Genomic DNA, 17,882 nt, shown 5'->3' on the forward strand with positions numbered 1-17,882 from the left:
AAAGGGATATCTGAATAAAATATTTTGTGTGAAACTTCCAGATACCTTATAAGTGTTGTACTTTACTTAACAATTTTGTTTAAAATAAATGATCTTAATGTTGACACTAAATAAATAATCAAACAGCGCTGCTATATTTGCCGTATTTAGGCTACATGCTAGCATGCTAGCCTTCATACGAAGCAAAGAGTGTTCTTTATTTTAATAAAGAACACTCTGCTTTATTTTAATCCTTAAATGAATGGTATTAATGTTGATATTAATACTTCTGATTTTTGTTTCTTTGTTTTGTTGTAGAGAGCTGCAGCCAAACGTTAAGAAATCAGCTCGCTGTGTGAAACTGAGTACAGGTTCATGGTTACTGTGAAGAGCTGTTTGTGTTTCATCAGAACTTTATATAGTTTGTACAGTTTTTAAGATGTTTTCTTGACATGTTGTATTTTAAGTAAATACTTCTAAAGTGAAATAAAGAAAAATAATTTTATAATTGTGTCTGTTTTTCTATAAACATTTGTAATTGATATTTAAAATGTAATTAACATGAAAACTAAGAAGAAATCAATATTTTTTTCCATTGAGCTCAAGATAATAAGTAGAATTATTGGGAAAAGCAATTGGTGTAACAAAAAAAAAAGCAAGTTTAATCAACTTGCCTTTTAGGTGTAATAACTTAATGTTTTAAGTTATGCTAACTCAAGTTTTCATTATACATTACTTAACTTTTTTAAGGCCAATCAGAACACAGCGTCTCGTCCTTTCAGCAGAAGTCAAACCTCTGCATTCGTGTTGATGTGTTGATGTAGTTCATTACAAATGAGGTGTAGGTGTCCAAGTCTGTGTCCATGGTGGCTTGAGATGAAAACATGCTCCAATCAGTGTTATGGAACTGATACTGCAGGGAGGAGATGGCTCCATCTGGCCACACTTTAACTGTCCTTGTTTTAGTTTGCAAACATTTTATTAGTGGCACATACATGGGGAGCAGGAACAATTATAGGTGATCAGACTGTCCCAGGTGGGGGAGAGGATAGCTTTGTATGTCTTAGCAATGTACACATGGTCCAGAGTGTTTTTTCCTCTAGCCCGTGAATGGTGGATTTGATGCTTAAAAATGCCAGTTTTTGCTGTTTCTTGTTTACAAAAGATAAGAGAGCTGCCTGAGCACACTAGAAATGCTATCATCACCAAGCACCAGTGGTCTAAAGGGTAAAAAATCTCCAAAGACCTTCACATCCTAGCTTCAATAGTTGAAAATGTTATCAAGAACTTTGCTAGTCATAGAACAGTCAAGAATAGTCCAGGCCATGGTGAAAAGATGAAAATTGATAAGAGAATCCTACAAAAGATGGTTCAAAATGTGGAAAAACACACATACAACATCCACAAAACTTGAATGAGCTGGAGACATGGTTTCAACCAGTACCTGATTCCAATCAAAAAGAAAATCTTTGGAAAGAGCTGAAATGCGTTATTGGAAAAAATGAGCCCTGAACATTCAAGACCTTGGAAATTGTATTGGAAGAGTAAAAGAAAGTACCAGCAGAAAGATGCAAAAAGCTCACAGATAGCCACAAAACCAATTGTAGGCTATAATTGTTGCCAAAGGTTGTGCAACCTACCAAATTATTAGGGAAGGGCACCTTTAATTCCACCATGTCATACTCTTGTTTATTTCTTTATTGTAATAACTGGATCTATGTAATACAATATATTCTAATGATACAAATTTGGTACATATCCACTTATTTCTAAAGATATTGGCTTTTTTATACTAAACAATAAAGAGTGCCAATAATATTAAATTGTATTTAAAATTAAAAGACTCCATATTCAAAAACATTTGACTTTATTTCAATATTTGTGTAAAATGCAATAAGAAGTGAATATTACAGAAAAGAATACTAAGTGAGTAGTAGTAAGTGGTGTCTCCATCTGGTTGTGAAAATGGTAAATGTGCAATGTTTATCGTTTCAATGTTTGGTAAAATCTTCCTAAATGGTGTGGTGCATGGTTAGTATATAATTTTCAGTGTTGAAGCAACATGAAATGATAAACTGTGTTCTTTTACTGTATTTAAAGACCAACCTGGTGTGAATGCTTTGTGGAACTGGTGAAGATCTTCTCCTCTGAGTTCCTCAGCTATGTGACCAATCTTTTGCTTCACACTTTGCAGTTTAATCTCTGCCTCATTCAGCACCTCTTCCACGTTGGGTGCACTGTGGTGTATACCAGTACAAATCACTGTAGTTGTTTAGATAGAAACACTTTGATATATATATATATACAGTGTATCACAAAAGTGAGTACACCCCTCACATTTCTGCAAATATTTCATTATATCTTTTCATGGGACAACACTATAGACATGAAACTTGGATATAATTTAGAGTAGTCAGTGTACAGCTTGTATAGCAGTGTAGATTTACTGTCTTCTGAAAATAACTCAACACACAGCCATTAATGTCTAAATAGCTGGCAACATAAATGAGTACACCCCACAGTGAACATGTCCAAATAGTGCCCAAATGTGTCGTTGTCCCTCCCTGGTGTCATGTGTCAAGGTCCCAGGTGTAAATGGGGAGCAGGGCTGTTAAATTTGGTGTTTTGGGTACAATTCTCTCATACTGGCCACTGGATATTCAACATGGCACCTCATGGCAAAGAACTCTCTGAGGATGTGAGAAATAGAATTGTTGCTCTCCACAAAGATGGCCTGGGCTATAAGAAGATTGCTAACACCCTGAAACTGAGCTACAGCATGGTGGCCAAGGTCATACAGCGGTTTTCCAGGACAGGTTCCACTCGGAACAGGCTTCGCCAGGGTCGACCAAAGAAGTCGAGTCCACGTGTTCGGCGTCATATCCAGAGGTTGGCTTTAAAAAATAGACACATGAGTGCTGCCAGCATTGCTGCAGAGGTTGAAGACGTGGGAGGTCAGCCTGTCAGTGCTCAGACCATACGCCGCACACTGCATCAACTCGGTCTGCATGGTCGTCATCCCAGAAGGAAGCTGACGCACAAGAAAGCCCGCAAACAGTTTGCTGAAGACAAGCAGTCCAAGAACATGGATTACTGGAATGCCCTGTGGTCTGACGAGACCAAGATAAACTTGTTTGGCTCAGATGGTGTCCAGCATGTGTGGCGGCGCCCTGGTGAGAAGTACCAAGACAACTGTATCTTGCCTACAGTCAAGCATGGTGGTGGGAGCATCATGGTCTTGGGCTGCATGAGTGTTGCTGGCACTGGGGAGCTGCGGTTCATTGAGGGAAACATGAATTCCAACATGTACTGTGTACATATTGACACTTTGGGGACAATTTGGACATGTTCACTGTGGGGTGTACTCACTTACGTTGCCAGCCATTTAGACATTAATGGCTGTGTGTTGAGTTATTTTCAGAAGACAGTAAATCTACACTGCTATACAAGTTGTACACTGACTACTCTAAGTTATATCCAAGTTTCATGTCTATAGTGTTGTCCCATGAAAAGATATAATAAAATATTTGCAGAAATGTGAGGGGTGTACTCACTTTTGTGATACACTGTGTATCACAAAAGTGAGTACACCCCTCACATTTCTGCAAATATTTTATTATATCTTTTCATGGGACGACACTATAGAACTAAAACTTGGATATAACTTAGAGTAGTCAGTGTACAACTTGTATAGCAGTGTAGATTTACTGTCTTCTGAAAATAACTCAACACACAGCCATTAATGTCTAAATGGCTGGCAACATAAGTGAGTACACCCCACAGTGAACATGTCCAAATTGTGCCCAAAGTGTCAATATTTTGTGTGACCACCATTATTATCCAGCACTGCCTTAACCCTCCTGGGCATGGAATTCACCAGAGCTGCACAGGTTGCTACTGGAATCCTCTTCCACTCCTCCATGATGACATCACGGAGCTGGTGGATGTTAGACACCTTGAACTCCTCCACCTTCCACTTGAGGATGCGCCACAGGTGCTCAATTGGGTTTAGTCCATCACCTTTACCTTCAGCTTCCTCAGCAAGGCAGTTGTCATCTTGGAGGTTGTGTTTGGGGTCGTTATCCTGTTGGAAAACTGCCATGAGGCCCAGTTTTCGAAGGGAGGGGATCATGCTCTGTTTCAGAATGTCACAGTACATGTTGGAATTCATGTTTCCCTCAATGAACTGCAGCTCCCCAGTGCCAGCAACACTCATGCAGCCCAAGACCATGATGCTACCACCACCATGCTTGACTGTAGGCAAGATACAGTTGTCTTGGTACTTCTCACCAGGGCGCCGCCACACATGCTGGACACCATCTGAGCCAAACAAGTTTATCTTGGTCTTGTCAGACCACAGGGCATTCCAGTAATCCATGTTCTTGGACTGCTTGTCCTCAGCAAACTGTTTGCGGGCTTTCTTGTGCGTCAGCTTCCTTCTGGGATGACGACCATGCAGACCGAGTTGATGCAGTGTGCGGCGTATGGTCTGAGCACTGACAGGCTGACCTCCCACGTCTTCAACCTCTGCAGCAATGCTGGCAGCACTCATGTGCCTATTTTTTAAAGCCAACCTCTGGATATGACGCCGAACACGTGGACTCAACTTCTTTGGTCGACCCTGGCGAAGCCTGTTCCGAGTGGAACCTGTCCTGGAAAACCGCTGTATGACCTTGGCCACCATGCTGTAGCTCAGTTTCAGGGTGTTAGCAATCTTCTTATAGCCCAGGCCATCTTTGTGGAGAGCAACAATTCTATTTCTCACATCCTCAGAGAGTTCTTTGCCATGAGGTGCCATGTTGAATATCCAGTGGCCAGTATGAGAGAATTGTACCCAAAACACCAAATTTAACAGCCCTGCTCCCCATTTACACCTGGGACCTTGACACATGACACCAGGGAGGGACAACGACACATTTGGGCACAATTTGGACATGTTCACTGTGGGGTGTACTCACTTATGTTGCCAGCTATTTAGACATTAATGGCTGTGTGTTGAGTTATTTTCAGAAGACAGTAAATCTACACTGCTATACAAGTTGTACACTGACTACTTTAAGTTATATCCAAGTTTCATGTCTATAGTGTTGTCCCATGAAAAGATATAATGAAATATTTGCAGAAATGTGAGGGGTGTACTCACTTTTGTGATACACTGTATATATATATATATATATATATATATACACACACACAGTGGGGCCAAAAAGTATTTAGTCAGCCACTGATTGAGCAAGTTCTCCTACTTAGAAAGATGAGAGAGGTCTGTAATTTTCATCATAGGTACACTTCAACTGAGAGACAAAATGAGAAAAAAAATCCAGGAAATAACATTGTAGGATTTTTAAAGAATTTATTTGTAAATTATGGTGGAAAATAAGTATTTGGTCACCCACAAACAAGCATAATTTCTGGCTCTCACAGACCTGTAACTTCTTCTTTAAGAAGCTCTTCTGTCCTCCACTCATTACCTGTATTAATGGCACCTGTTTGACCTCGTTATCTGTATAAAAGAAACCTGTCCACAGCCTCAAACAGTCAGACTCCAAACTCAACCATGGCCAAGACCAAAGAGCTGTGGAAGGACACCAGAAAGAAAATTGTAGATCTGCACCAGGTTGGGAAGAGTGAATCTACAATAGGCAAGCAGGTTAGTGTGAATAAATCAACTGTGGGAGCAATTGTAAGAAAATGGAAGACATACAAGACCATTGATAATATCCCTCGATCTGGGGCCCCACGCAAGATCTCATCCCGTGGGGTCAAAATAATCATGAGAACGGTGAGCAAAAATCCCAGAACTACACGGAGGGACCTGATGAATGACCTGCAGAGATCTGGGGCCAAAGTAACAAAGGCTACCATCAGTAACACACTACGCCGAGAGGGACTCAAATCCTGCAGTGCCAGACGTGTCCCCCTGCTTAAGCCAGTACATGTCCAGGCCCGTCTGAAGTTTGCCAGAGAGCATATGGATGATCCAGAAGAGGATTGGGAGAATATCATGTGGTCACATGAAACCAAAATGGAACTTTTTGGTAAAAACTCAACTCGTCGTGTTTGGAGGAAGAAGAATGCTGAGTTGCATCCCAAGAACACCATACCTACTGTGAAGCATGGGGGTGGAAACATCATGCTTTGGGGCTGTTTATCTGCAAAGGGGACAGGACGACTGATCCGTGTTAAGGGAAGAATGAACAGGGCCATGTATCGTGAGATTTTAAGCCAAAACCTCCTTCCATCAGTGAGAGCATTGAAGATGGAACGTGGCTGGGTCTTCCAGCATGACAATGATCCCAAACACACCACTCGGGCAACGAAGGAGTGGCTCCGTAAACAGCATTTCAAGGTCCTGGAGTGGCGTAGCCAGTCTCCAGACCTCAACCCCATACAAAATTTGTGGAGGGAGTTGAAAGTCCGTGTTGCCCAGACACAGCCCCAAAACATCACTGCTCTAGAGGAGATCTGCATGGAGGAATGGGCCAAAATACCAGCTACAGTGTGTGCAAACCTGGTGAAGACTTACAGGAAACGTTTGACCTCTGTCTTTGCCAACAAAGGTTATGTTACAAAGTATTGAGTTGAACTTTTGTTATTGATCAAATACTTATTTGCCACCATAATTTACAAATAAATTCTTAAAAAATCCTACAGTGTGATTTCCTGGATTTTTTTTCTCATTTTCTCTCTCATAGTTGAAGTGTACCTATGATGAAAATTACAGACCTCTCTCATCTTTCTAAGTAGGAGAACTTGCACAATCAGTGGCTGACTAAATACTTTATGGCCCCACTGTAAATATATATATATATATATACAGTCGAATCCGGTTAATTGGACCACCGGTTAATCGGACCAGCCGCTTATTCGGACCGAATCCTAAAGTACCGAAACAAATCCTATTATGTACGTGTTATGTTATTCGCTTATTTGGACCAAAATTCCGTTTAATCGGACCAAAGAACGTGAGAGCGAATAAGAAAAAGAAGCCACAAGTCGCCACTTAGAGCGGATGCAAAGCGGGTCAGCGAGATATGGGAGGATTCCTGGGCTCCCCGGGAGAATTTATGCTTTTATCAAAGGTCAGGAAATCCGAAAAGTTGTGTTGACAAGAGCAAAACCAGCGGGAGGTGAACACGCCCACCACTTTCTTTCCCACAACGAAGCACCCAGTAGCCAGCAGCGTGGTTATTGGATCCATCTGCATCTCCGCTTTTCGGCGAAATGAAGTCAAGCGTAAACAAGATGGAATTAAGAACTTTTTTTTTTATTATGCTTCGCATGCTGAGTACCTATACATTGTGTTGTAGATCGTTTCGAAAAACTTGTTTGCAAATTTAATTTTCAATGAACAAAGTTCGTAAGCAACAGTAGTTCTTGTTTGTACGTTCGCTATACGTGTATATCGCACAATAAAGGTTTAATAAACATTTAATATGTTACATAAATCATAGCACGTCCCGTCTTGTAACATAGGGCATGTTCGTGTAATCGGACCAGCCGGTTATTAGGACCAAAACGATCGCGTCCCGATGTGGTCCGATTAACCGGATTCGACATACACACACACACACACACACACACACACACACACCACACACACACCACACACACACACCACACACACACACATGGGACTCATCAGCAACAACGATAAGTCAGCGTACAGAGAGGAGATACAACATCTAACGGACTGGTGCCAAGTCAACAACCTGTCTCTGAACGTGGATAAAACCAAAGAGATGGTCATTGACTTTAGAAAGACACTAAGGGACCACTCCCCACTGCACATCGACGGCTCATCTGTTGAGATCGTCAAGAGCACCAAATTTCTCGGTGTTCATCTGGAGGAGAATCTCACCTGGACCCTCAACACCAGTTCTATCACCAAGAAAGCCCAGCAGCGTCTCTACTTTTTGAGAAGACTGAGGAAAGCTCATCTGCCACCCCCCATTCTCACCACGTTCTACAGAGGAACAATCGAGAGCATCCTGAGCGGCTGCATCACTGTCTGGTTCGGAAATTGTACTGCGTCGGACCGCAGGACTCGCCAGCGAGTAGTGAGGACAGCTGAAAAGATCATCGGGGTCGCTCTTCCATCTCTCACGGACATTTTTAACACCCGCTGCATCCGCAAAGCTCTCAGCATTGTGGACGATCCAACCCATCCATCACATGGACTTTTTACTCTGCTCCCGTCTGGGAGACGATACCGCAGCATCCGGACTAACACAACCAGACTGTGTAACAGTTTTATCCCTCAGGCAATCAGACTCCTCAATTCAGTACTATAACAATTTCCTCCGGAAATTTTCTGCTGCCACACACTAAACTGTATTGACTATGTTACTTGCATTTTTTGCACACCTCCTGGAACTGAACAAGTAATTTCTGCACCTTACTTGTATTTTTGCACCTTATTTACTTTTTAGGCACCTTATCGGCATTGCCAATTTTACGCTGCTAATGTACAACATGTCACTACCTCATGAACCATTGTACCATCTATTCACCATCATGTACTAACACTTGTCCTTAGTCCTGTCTTCTAATTACTTGTTTAGATTAGGGATAATTAGGAATATCTTTTGTAGTTATTTATTATAGGATTTTTTGTATTTATTGTTGTATTTACACTGTTTTGTATTGTCTTGCACTTTTTGTACCATGTTACACCGTGATCCTAGAGGAACGCTGTTTCGTTTCAATATGTACTTGTATGTAGCTGAAATGACAATAAAACCTCTCTAACTCTCTCACACACACACACACACACACACACACACACACACACACACACACACACACACACACACACACAGAGTCTGGCCAAAAGGTCACCAGCTGGATTTAAATGAGCAAATAGGTAAGAGCCTCCCATTGGATAACTACTTCATGGGTGATTATGTTTCAGCTGGCAACAAGTTATTTAACCCTAACTGATGCAGTGAGTAGCTTCTCAAACAACCATGTCGAAAGACACATCCTGTGGTCGTGGAAAAGATGTTAATCTGTTTCAGAAGGGTCAATTTATTGGCATGCATCAAGCAGAGAAAACATCTAAGGAGATTGCTAAAACTACTAAAATTGGGTTAAGAACTGTCCAACGCATTATTAAAAAGTGGAAGGACAGTAGCAAAACATCATCTTCGAGGAAGGAATGTGGTCAGAAAAAAATGTTGAATGATCGTGATCGGCAATCACTTAAATGTTTGGTGAAATCAAATCGTAGAAAAACTACAGTAAAACGCAGGGATATGTTTAATAGTGAAAGTAAGAGCATTCCCACACGCACAATGTGAAGAGAACTCAAGGGATTGGGACTAAACAGCTGTGTAGCCTTAAGAAAACCACTTAGTCAGTGAGGCTAACCGGCAAAAACGGCTTCAATTTGCTAGGGAGCATAAAGATTGGACTCTGGAGCAATGGAAGAAGGTCATGTGGTCTAATGAGTCCAGATTTACCCTGTTCCAGAGTGATGGGTGCATCAGGGTAAGAAGAGAGGCGGCTGAAGTGATGCACCCATCATGCCTAGTGCCTACCATACAAGCCTGTGGGGGCAGTGTTATGATCTGAGGTTGCTGCAGTTGGTCTTGGTTCAGCAACGTTATGTGCCCAAAGAATGAGGTCAACTGACTACCTGAATATACTGAACGACCAGGTTATTCCATCAATGGATTTTTTCTTCCCTGATGGCACAGGCATATTTCAAGATGACAATGCCAGAATTCATGTGGCTCAAATTGTGAAAGAGCAGTGAAAGAGCAATTCAGGGAGCATGAGACATCATTTTCACACATGGATTGGCCACCTGAACCCCATTCTCATCTTTGGGATGTGCTGGAGAAGACTTTGCACAGTGGTCCAAATCTCTCATCATCAATACAAGATCTTGGGGGAAAATTAATGCAACTCTGAACAGAAATAAATGTTGTGGCATTGCAGAAGCTTGTGGAAACCATGCTACAGCGAATGTGCGCCGTAATCAAAGCTAAAGGTGGTCTAACGAAATAGAGTGTGTGACCTTTTTCTGGCCAGGCAGTGTATATATACAGTATCTCACAAAAGTGAGTACGCCCCTCAAATATTTGCAAATATTTGATTATATCTTTTAATGGGACAACAGTATAGAAATAAAACTTGGATATAACTTAGAGTAGTCAGTGTACAGCTTGTATAGCAGTACAGATTTCCTGTCTTCTGAAAATAACTCAACACACAGCCATTAATGTCTAAATAGCTGGCAACCCACAGTGAACATGTCCAAATTGTGCCCAAAGTTTCAATATTTTGTGTGACCACCATTATTATCTAGCACTGCCTTAACACTCTTGGGCACCCAAATTTTTAACCGCATCGCATTTAACACCGCAGTTTTACAGGTTAACTTTTTTTTTTTTTATCGCTGTCCATATAGGCAATATTGACATGTAAATGATTAACTAACAATCTGGTGAACATGGCCTCGTCTGATGATCTGTTTGCTGCTGCTGCCTGCCGCTGAAAGGCAGTGGGGAGAGGGGACACTTGGACAGTGCATTTATCGCGGCATGTAATGTGTTTTATAGATGCATTGTGCTTTTTCAGCCTTTCAATTAGAAATGTATTAGAACTAGTCACAAATACACTATTGCCGGCCATGGTCTTCCCACACTATTATAAAAATTATCAAAATAATAAGAGTAAATGTGAGTATGTATGTGCAGATATCTATGTATATATGTGTGTATATTTAAAATTATACATATACATATACAGTATATATATATATATATATATTTGTTTGTGTGTGTGTGTGTGGGGGGGGGGATCTAGAGTGTTAGAGTGTAATCTTAAATGCAGTGCATTATATTATCGGCTTTACTGTATCTTTTACACAGATTCCCAAAATCGCTTGCGGTGCACTCACTGTGTATTGTGATTACATGAATTATAATATTTCATGGTCTTTTAGTTATTTTTATATTTTACTTAACGAAAATATTGTCGTGTTTTTACTTTCGCTATCGCCGCACTTTACCGCTAGCATTAGCCACTTGCTACTAGAGGGTCGTCTCACCTAGCCGCTTTCCGGTGGGGATGTTACGGGTCTTTTGCTGCGTGCGGTGGTAAGGGTGTGGGGATAAAAGCACACGACAAGGTAGAGTCACTTGAACTGTTTAGTCAGGACTTCAATGAACACTATAGACTAGCTCCAGAACCCAAACTTCAATTCTGCGGCCATCCGTCTCATATACAAAACTAAACCTACTGCAGAACTTCCGAACGCACATGTATAAACCGGGTGCTGCATTCTGATTGGCTGAGCTGAATGTTGCTCACAAATCGCCGCTGCAATATTGTCCCACCCTTCACTATCTCTGATTGGTTTAGACCATGATATTGGCCTAATGTGTGTCTGTTGTTGAACCGCAGGGAGACTTTCAGAGTCGCGGACACTTTTTTCCCTCGAACGGCTGGTCGCACCGGTGCAACCTCAGATTTTTTTTAGTCGCACCATTGACAAATTAGGTTGCATGTGCGACCAAATTGGTCGCACTCTAGAGCCCTGTGACACCAGGGAAGGACAACGACACAATTGGGCACAATTTGGACATGTTCACTGTGGGGTGTACTCACTTGTGTTGTCAGCTATTTAGACATTAATGGCTGTGTGTTTAGTTATTTTCAGAAGACAGTAAATCTGTACAGCTATACAAGCTGTACACTGACTACTCTAAGTTATATCCAAGTTTCATTTCTATACTGTTGTCCCATGAAAAGATATAACAGAATATTTGCAGAAATGTGAGGGGTGTACTCACTTTTGTGAGATACTAGGGGTTGGACAAAATAACTGAAACACCTGGTTTTAGACCACAATAATTTATTAGTATGTTGTAGGGCCTCCTTTTGCGGCCAATACAGCGTCAATTCGTCTTGGAAATGACATATACAAGTCCTGCACAGTGGTCAGAGGGATTTTAAGCCATTCCTCTTGCAGGATAGTGGCCAGGTCACTACGTGATGCTGGTGGAGGAAAACGTTTCCTGACTCGCTTCTCCAAAACACCCCAAAGTGGCTCAATAATATTTAGATCTGGTGACTGTGCAGGCCATGGGAGATGTTCAACTTCACTTTCATGTTCATCAAACCAATCTTTCACCAGTCTTGCTGTGTGTATTGGTGCATTGTCATCCTGATACATGGCACCGCCATTGGATGCACATGGTCCTCCAGAATGGTTCGGTAGTCCTTGGCAGTGACGCGCCCATCTAGCACAAGTATTGGGCCAAGGGAATGCCATGATATGGCAGCCCAAACCATCACTGATCCACCCCCATGCTTCACTCTGGGCATGCAACAGTCTGGGTGGTATGCTTCTTTGGGGCTTCTCCACACCGTAACTCTCCCGGATGTGGGGAAAACAGTAAAGGTGGACTCATCAGAGAACAATACATGTTTCACATTGTCCACAGCCCAAGATTTGCGCTCCTTGCACCATTGAAACCGACGTTTGGCATTGGCACGAGTGACCAAAGGTTTGGCTATAGCAGCCCGGCCGTGTATATTGACCCTGTGGAGCTCCCGACGGACAGATCTGGTGGAAACAGGAGAGTTGAGGTGCACATTTAATTCTGCCGTGATTTGGGCAGCCGTGGTTTTATGTTTTTTGGATACAATCTGGGTTAGCACCCGAACATCCCTTTCAGACAGCTTCCTCTTGCGTCCACAGTTAATCCTGTTGGATGTGGTTTGTCCTTCTTGGTGGTATGCTGACATTACCCTGGATACCGTGGCTCTTGATACATCACAAAGACTTGCTGTCTTGGTCACAGATGCGCCAGCAAGACGTGCACCAACAATTTGTCCTCTTTTGAACTCTGGTATGTCACCCATAATGTTGTGTGCATTGCAATATTTTGAGCAAAACTGTGCTCTTACCCTGCTAATTGAACCTTCACACTCTGCTCTTACTGGTGCAATGTGCAATTAATGAAGATTGGCCACCAGACTGGTCCAATTTAGCCATGAAACCTCCCACACTAAAATGACAGGTGTTTCAGTTATTTTGTCCAACCCCTGTATATACTGTATATACATATATATATATATATATATATATATATATATATATATATACATATATATATATATATATATATATATATATACACATATACATACATATACAGTGTATCACAAAAGTGAGTACACCCCTCACATTTCTGCAAATATTTCGTTATATCTTTTCATGGGACAACACTATAGACATGAAACTTGGATAGAACTTAGAGTAGTCAGTGTACAGCTTGTATAGCAGTGTAGATTTACTGTCTTCTGAAAATAACTCAACACACAGCCATTAATGTCTAAATAGCTGGCAACATAAGTGAGTACACCCCACAGTGAACATGTCCAAATTGTGCCCAAATGTGTCGTTGTCCCTCCCTGGTGTCATGTGTCAAGGTCCCAGGTGTAAATGGGGAGCAGGGCTGTTAAATTTGGTGTTTTGGGTACAATTCTCTCATACTGGCCACTGGATATTCAACATGGCACCTCACGGCAAAGAACTCTCTGAGGATGTGAGAAATAGAATTGTTGCTCTCCACAAAGATGGCCTGGGCTATAAGAAGATTGCTAACACCCTGAAACTGAGCTACAGCATGGTGGCCAAGGTCATACAGCGGTTTTCCAGGACAGGTTCCACTCGGAACAGGCTTCGCCAGGGTCGACCAAAGAAGTCGAGTCCACGTGTTCGGCGTCATATCCAGAGGTTGGCTTTAAAAAATAGACACATGAGTGCTGCCAGCATTGCTGCAGAGGTTGAAGATGTGGGAGGTCAGCCTGTCAGTGCTCAGACCATACGCCGCACACTGCATCAACTCGGTCTGCATGGTCGTCATCCCAGAAGGAAGCTGACGCACAAGAAAGCCAGCAAACAGTCCAAGAACATGGATTACTGGAATGCCCTGTGGTCTGACGAGACCAAGATAAACTTGTTTGGCTCAGATGGTGTCCAGCATGTGTGGCGGCGCCCTGGTGAGAAGTACCAAGACAACTGTATCTTGCCTACAGTCAAGCATGGTGGTGGTAGCAGGGCTCTAGACTAACTTTTTGCACTGGTTGCACTGGTGCGCCTAACTTTTTTTCTTAGGTGCACCAGCACAAAAGTTAGGTGCACCCAAATTTTCGACCGCATCGCATTTAACACCGCAGTTTTACAGGTTCACTTTTTTTTTTTTAAATCACTGTCCACACAGGCAATATTGACTTGTAAATAACTAACAATCTGGTCAACATGGCCTCGTCTGATGATCTGTTTGCTGCTGCCTGCCACTGAAAGGCAGTGGGGAGAGGGGACACTTGGGCAGTGCATTTATCGCCGCATGTAATGTGTTTTATAGATGCATTGGGCTTTTTCAGCCTTTCAATTCAAAATGTATTAGAACCAGTCACAAATATACTATTGCCGGCCATGGTCTTCCCATGCTCTTTACAGTTAATATACTGTAGTAATTATACAGTTAATTATAGTATTATAGACTAATTATAGCACACTTATAAAAATTATAAAAATAATAATAGAGTAAATGTGTATGTATGTGTGTATATCTATTTATGTGTGTGTGTATATTTAAAATTATATGTATATATATGTGTGTGTGTGTGTGTGTGTGTGTGTGTATGGGGTTCTAGAGTGTTAGAGTGTAATCTTAAATGCAGTGCATTATATTATCGGCTTTACTGAATCTTTTACACAGATTCCCAAAATCGCTTGCGGTGCACTAACTGCGTATTTTGACTACATGTATTGTAATATATTATGGTCTTTTAGTTATTTTTATATTTTACTTAACGAAAATATTGTCGTGTTTTTACTTTCACTATCGCCACACTTTACCGCTGGCATTAGCCCCTTGCTACTGTAGAAGGTCGGCTCACCTAGCCGCTGTCCGGTGGGGATGCTGCGGGTCTTTTGCTGTGCGGTGGTGGAGGTGTGGGAATAAACGCACACGGCAGGGTCGAGTCACTTTAACTGTTTAGTCAGGACTTAAGTGAGCGTTACAACACTTTACACCGCCGAGCTCCAGAACCCGAACTTTCATTCTGGGGACATCCGGCGAGTCTCATATACAAAACTAAACTTACTGCAGAACATCCGGAACGCACATGTAGAAACCTGGTGCTGAATGTCGCTCACATATCACCGCTACAATATTGTCCCGCCCTTCGCTATCTCTGATTGGTTTAGACCATGATATTGGCCTAATGTGTGTCTGGTTTTTTTTTCCCTCGGACGCCTGGTCGCACCGGTGCGACCTGAGATTTTTTTTAGTCGCACCATTGAGAAATTAGGTCGCATGTGCGAGCCCTGGGTAGCATCATGGTCTTGGGCTGCATGAGTGTTGCTGGCACTGGGGAGCTGCAGTTCATTGAGGGAAACATGAATTCCAACATGTACTGTGACATTCTGAAACAGAGCATGATCCCCTCCCTTCGAAAACTGGGCCTCATGGCAGTTTTCCAACAGGATAACGACCCCAAACACAACCTCCAAGATGACAACTGCCTTGCTGAGGAAGCTGAAGGTAAAGGTGATGGACTAAACCCAATTGAGCACCTGTGGCGCATCCTCCAGTGGAAGGTGGAGGAGTTCAAGGTGTCTAACATCCACCAGCTCCGTGATGTCATCATGGAGGAGTGGAAGAGGATTCCAGTAGCAACCTGTGCAGCTCTGGTGAATTCCATGCCCAGGAGGGTTAAGGCAGTGCTGGATAATAATGGTGGTCACACAAAATATTGACACTTTGGGCACAATTTGGACATGTTCACTGTGGGGTGTACTCACTTATGTTGCCAGCCATTTAGACATTAATGGCTGTGTGTTGAGTTATTTTCAGAAGACAGTAAATCTACACTGCTATACAAGTTGTACACTGACTACTCTAAGTTATATCCAAGTTTTATTTCTATAGTGTTGTCCCATGAAAATATATAATAAAATATTTGCAGAAATGTGAGGGGTGTACTCACTTTTGTGATACACTGTATATATACATACATATATATATACACACACACCCACCCACACACATATATATATATATATATATATATATATATATATATATATATATATATATATATATATATATATATACATATATACATATATATATACAGTGTATCACAAAAGTGAGTACACCCCTCACATTTCTGCAAATATTTTATTATATCTTTTCATGGGACAACACTATAGACATGAAACTTGGATATAACTTAGAGTAGTCAGTGTACAGCTCGTATAGCAGTGTAGATTTACTGTCTTCTGAAAATAACTCAACACACAGCCATTAATGTCTAAATAGCTGGCAACATAAGTGAGTACACCCCACAGTGAACATGTCCAAATTGTGCCCAAATGTGTCGTTGTCCCTCCCTGGTGTCATGTGTCAAGGTCCCAGGTGTAAATGGGGAGCAGGGCTGTTAAATTTGGTGTTTTGGGTACAATTCTCTCATACTGGCCACTGGATATTCAACATGGCACCTCATGGCAAAGAACTCTCTGAGGATGTGAGAAATAGAATTGTTGCTCTCCACAAAGATGGCCTGGGCTATAAGAAGATTGCTAACACCCTGAAACTGAGCTACAGCATGGTGGCCAAGGTCATACAGCGGTTTTCCAGGACAGGTTCCACTCGGAACAGGCTTCGCCAGGGTCGACCAAAGAAGTCGAGTCCACGTGTTCGGCGTCATATCCAGAGGTTGGCTTTAAAAAATAGACACATGAGTGCTGCCAGCATTGCTGCAGAGGTTGAAGACGTGGGAGGTCAGCCTGTCAGTGCTCAGACCATACGCCGCACACTGCATCAACTCGGTCTGCATGGTCGTCATCCCAGAAGGAAGCTGACGCACAAGAAAGCCCGCAAACAGTTTGCTGAAGACAAGCAGTCCAAGAACATGGATTACTGGAATGCCCTGTGGTCTGACGAGACCAAGATAAACTTGTTTGGCTCAGATGGTGTCCAGCATGTGTGGCGGCGCCCTGGTGAGAAGTACCAAGACAACTGTATCTTGCCTACAGTCAAGCATGGTGGTGGAAGCATCATGGTCTTGGGCTGCATGACTGTTGCTGGCACTGGGGAGCTGCAGTTCATTGAGGGAAACATGAATTCCAACATGTACTGTGACATTCTGAAACAGAGCATGATCCCCTCCCTTCGAAAACTGGGCCTCATGGCAGTTTTCCAACAGGATAACGACCCCAAACACAACCTCCAAGATGACAACTGCCTTGCTGAGGAAGCTGAAGGTAAAGGTGATGGACTAAACCCAATTGAGCACCTGTGGCGCATCCTCAAGTGGAAGGTGGAGGAGTTCAAGGTGTCTAACATCCACCAGCTCCGTGATGTCATCATGGAGGAGTGGAAGAGGATTCCAGTAGCAACCTGTGCAGCTCTGGTGAATTCCATGCCCAGAAGGGTTAAGGCAGTGCTGGATAATAATGGTGGTCACACAAAATATTGACACTTTGGGCACAATTTGGACATGTTCACTGTGGGGTGTACTCACTTATGTTGCCAGCCATTTAGACATTAATGGCTGTGTGTTGAGTTATTTTCAGAAGACAGTAAATCTACACTGCTATACAAGTTGTACACTGACTACTCTAAGTTATATCCAAGTTTCATGTCTATAGTGTTGTCCCATGAAAAGATATAATCAAATATTTGCAGAAATGTGAGGGGTGTACTCACTTTTGTGATACACTGTATATACACACTCACACAATTGTACCTTGAAACTCAACGTCAACTGGTTCTGGGACTGGTGTCGAGTTTAAAAGGCGTTGAGTTTCAAGGCATTTTGTTAATGCGTTCTATGGTCCCACGGAACTGCATATATTTTAGGCTAATGTA

General features: G+C 42.2%; 1 protein-coding gene across 2 annotated transcripts in view; it reads right to left on the reverse strand.

The window, feature by feature from the left end:
- The window catches only part of tsnax (translin-associated factor X), a 120,634-nt gene that overhangs the window by 62,818 nt on the left and 39,934 nt on the right, over window positions 1-17,882 (reverse strand). For both annotated transcript variants that reach the window (XR_010012440.1, XM_062995829.1), the window contains exon 4: window positions 2,086-2,216. Coding sequence is in view for 1 of the 2 variants with exons in the window: in XM_062995829.1 (XP_062851899.1) it covers window positions 2,086-2,216 (131 nt within the window). In the remaining variant the exon portion in view is untranslated. The remainder of the gene's footprint in view (window positions 1-2,085; window positions 2,217-17,882) is intronic.

The sequence above is a fragment of the Trichomycterus rosablanca genome, chromosome 5 (assembly GCF_030014385.1).
Source record: "Trichomycterus rosablanca isolate fTriRos1 chromosome 5, fTriRos1.hap1, whole genome shotgun sequence".
Lineage (NCBI taxonomy): Eukaryota > Metazoa > Chordata > Actinopteri > Siluriformes > Trichomycteridae > Trichomycterus > Trichomycterus rosablanca.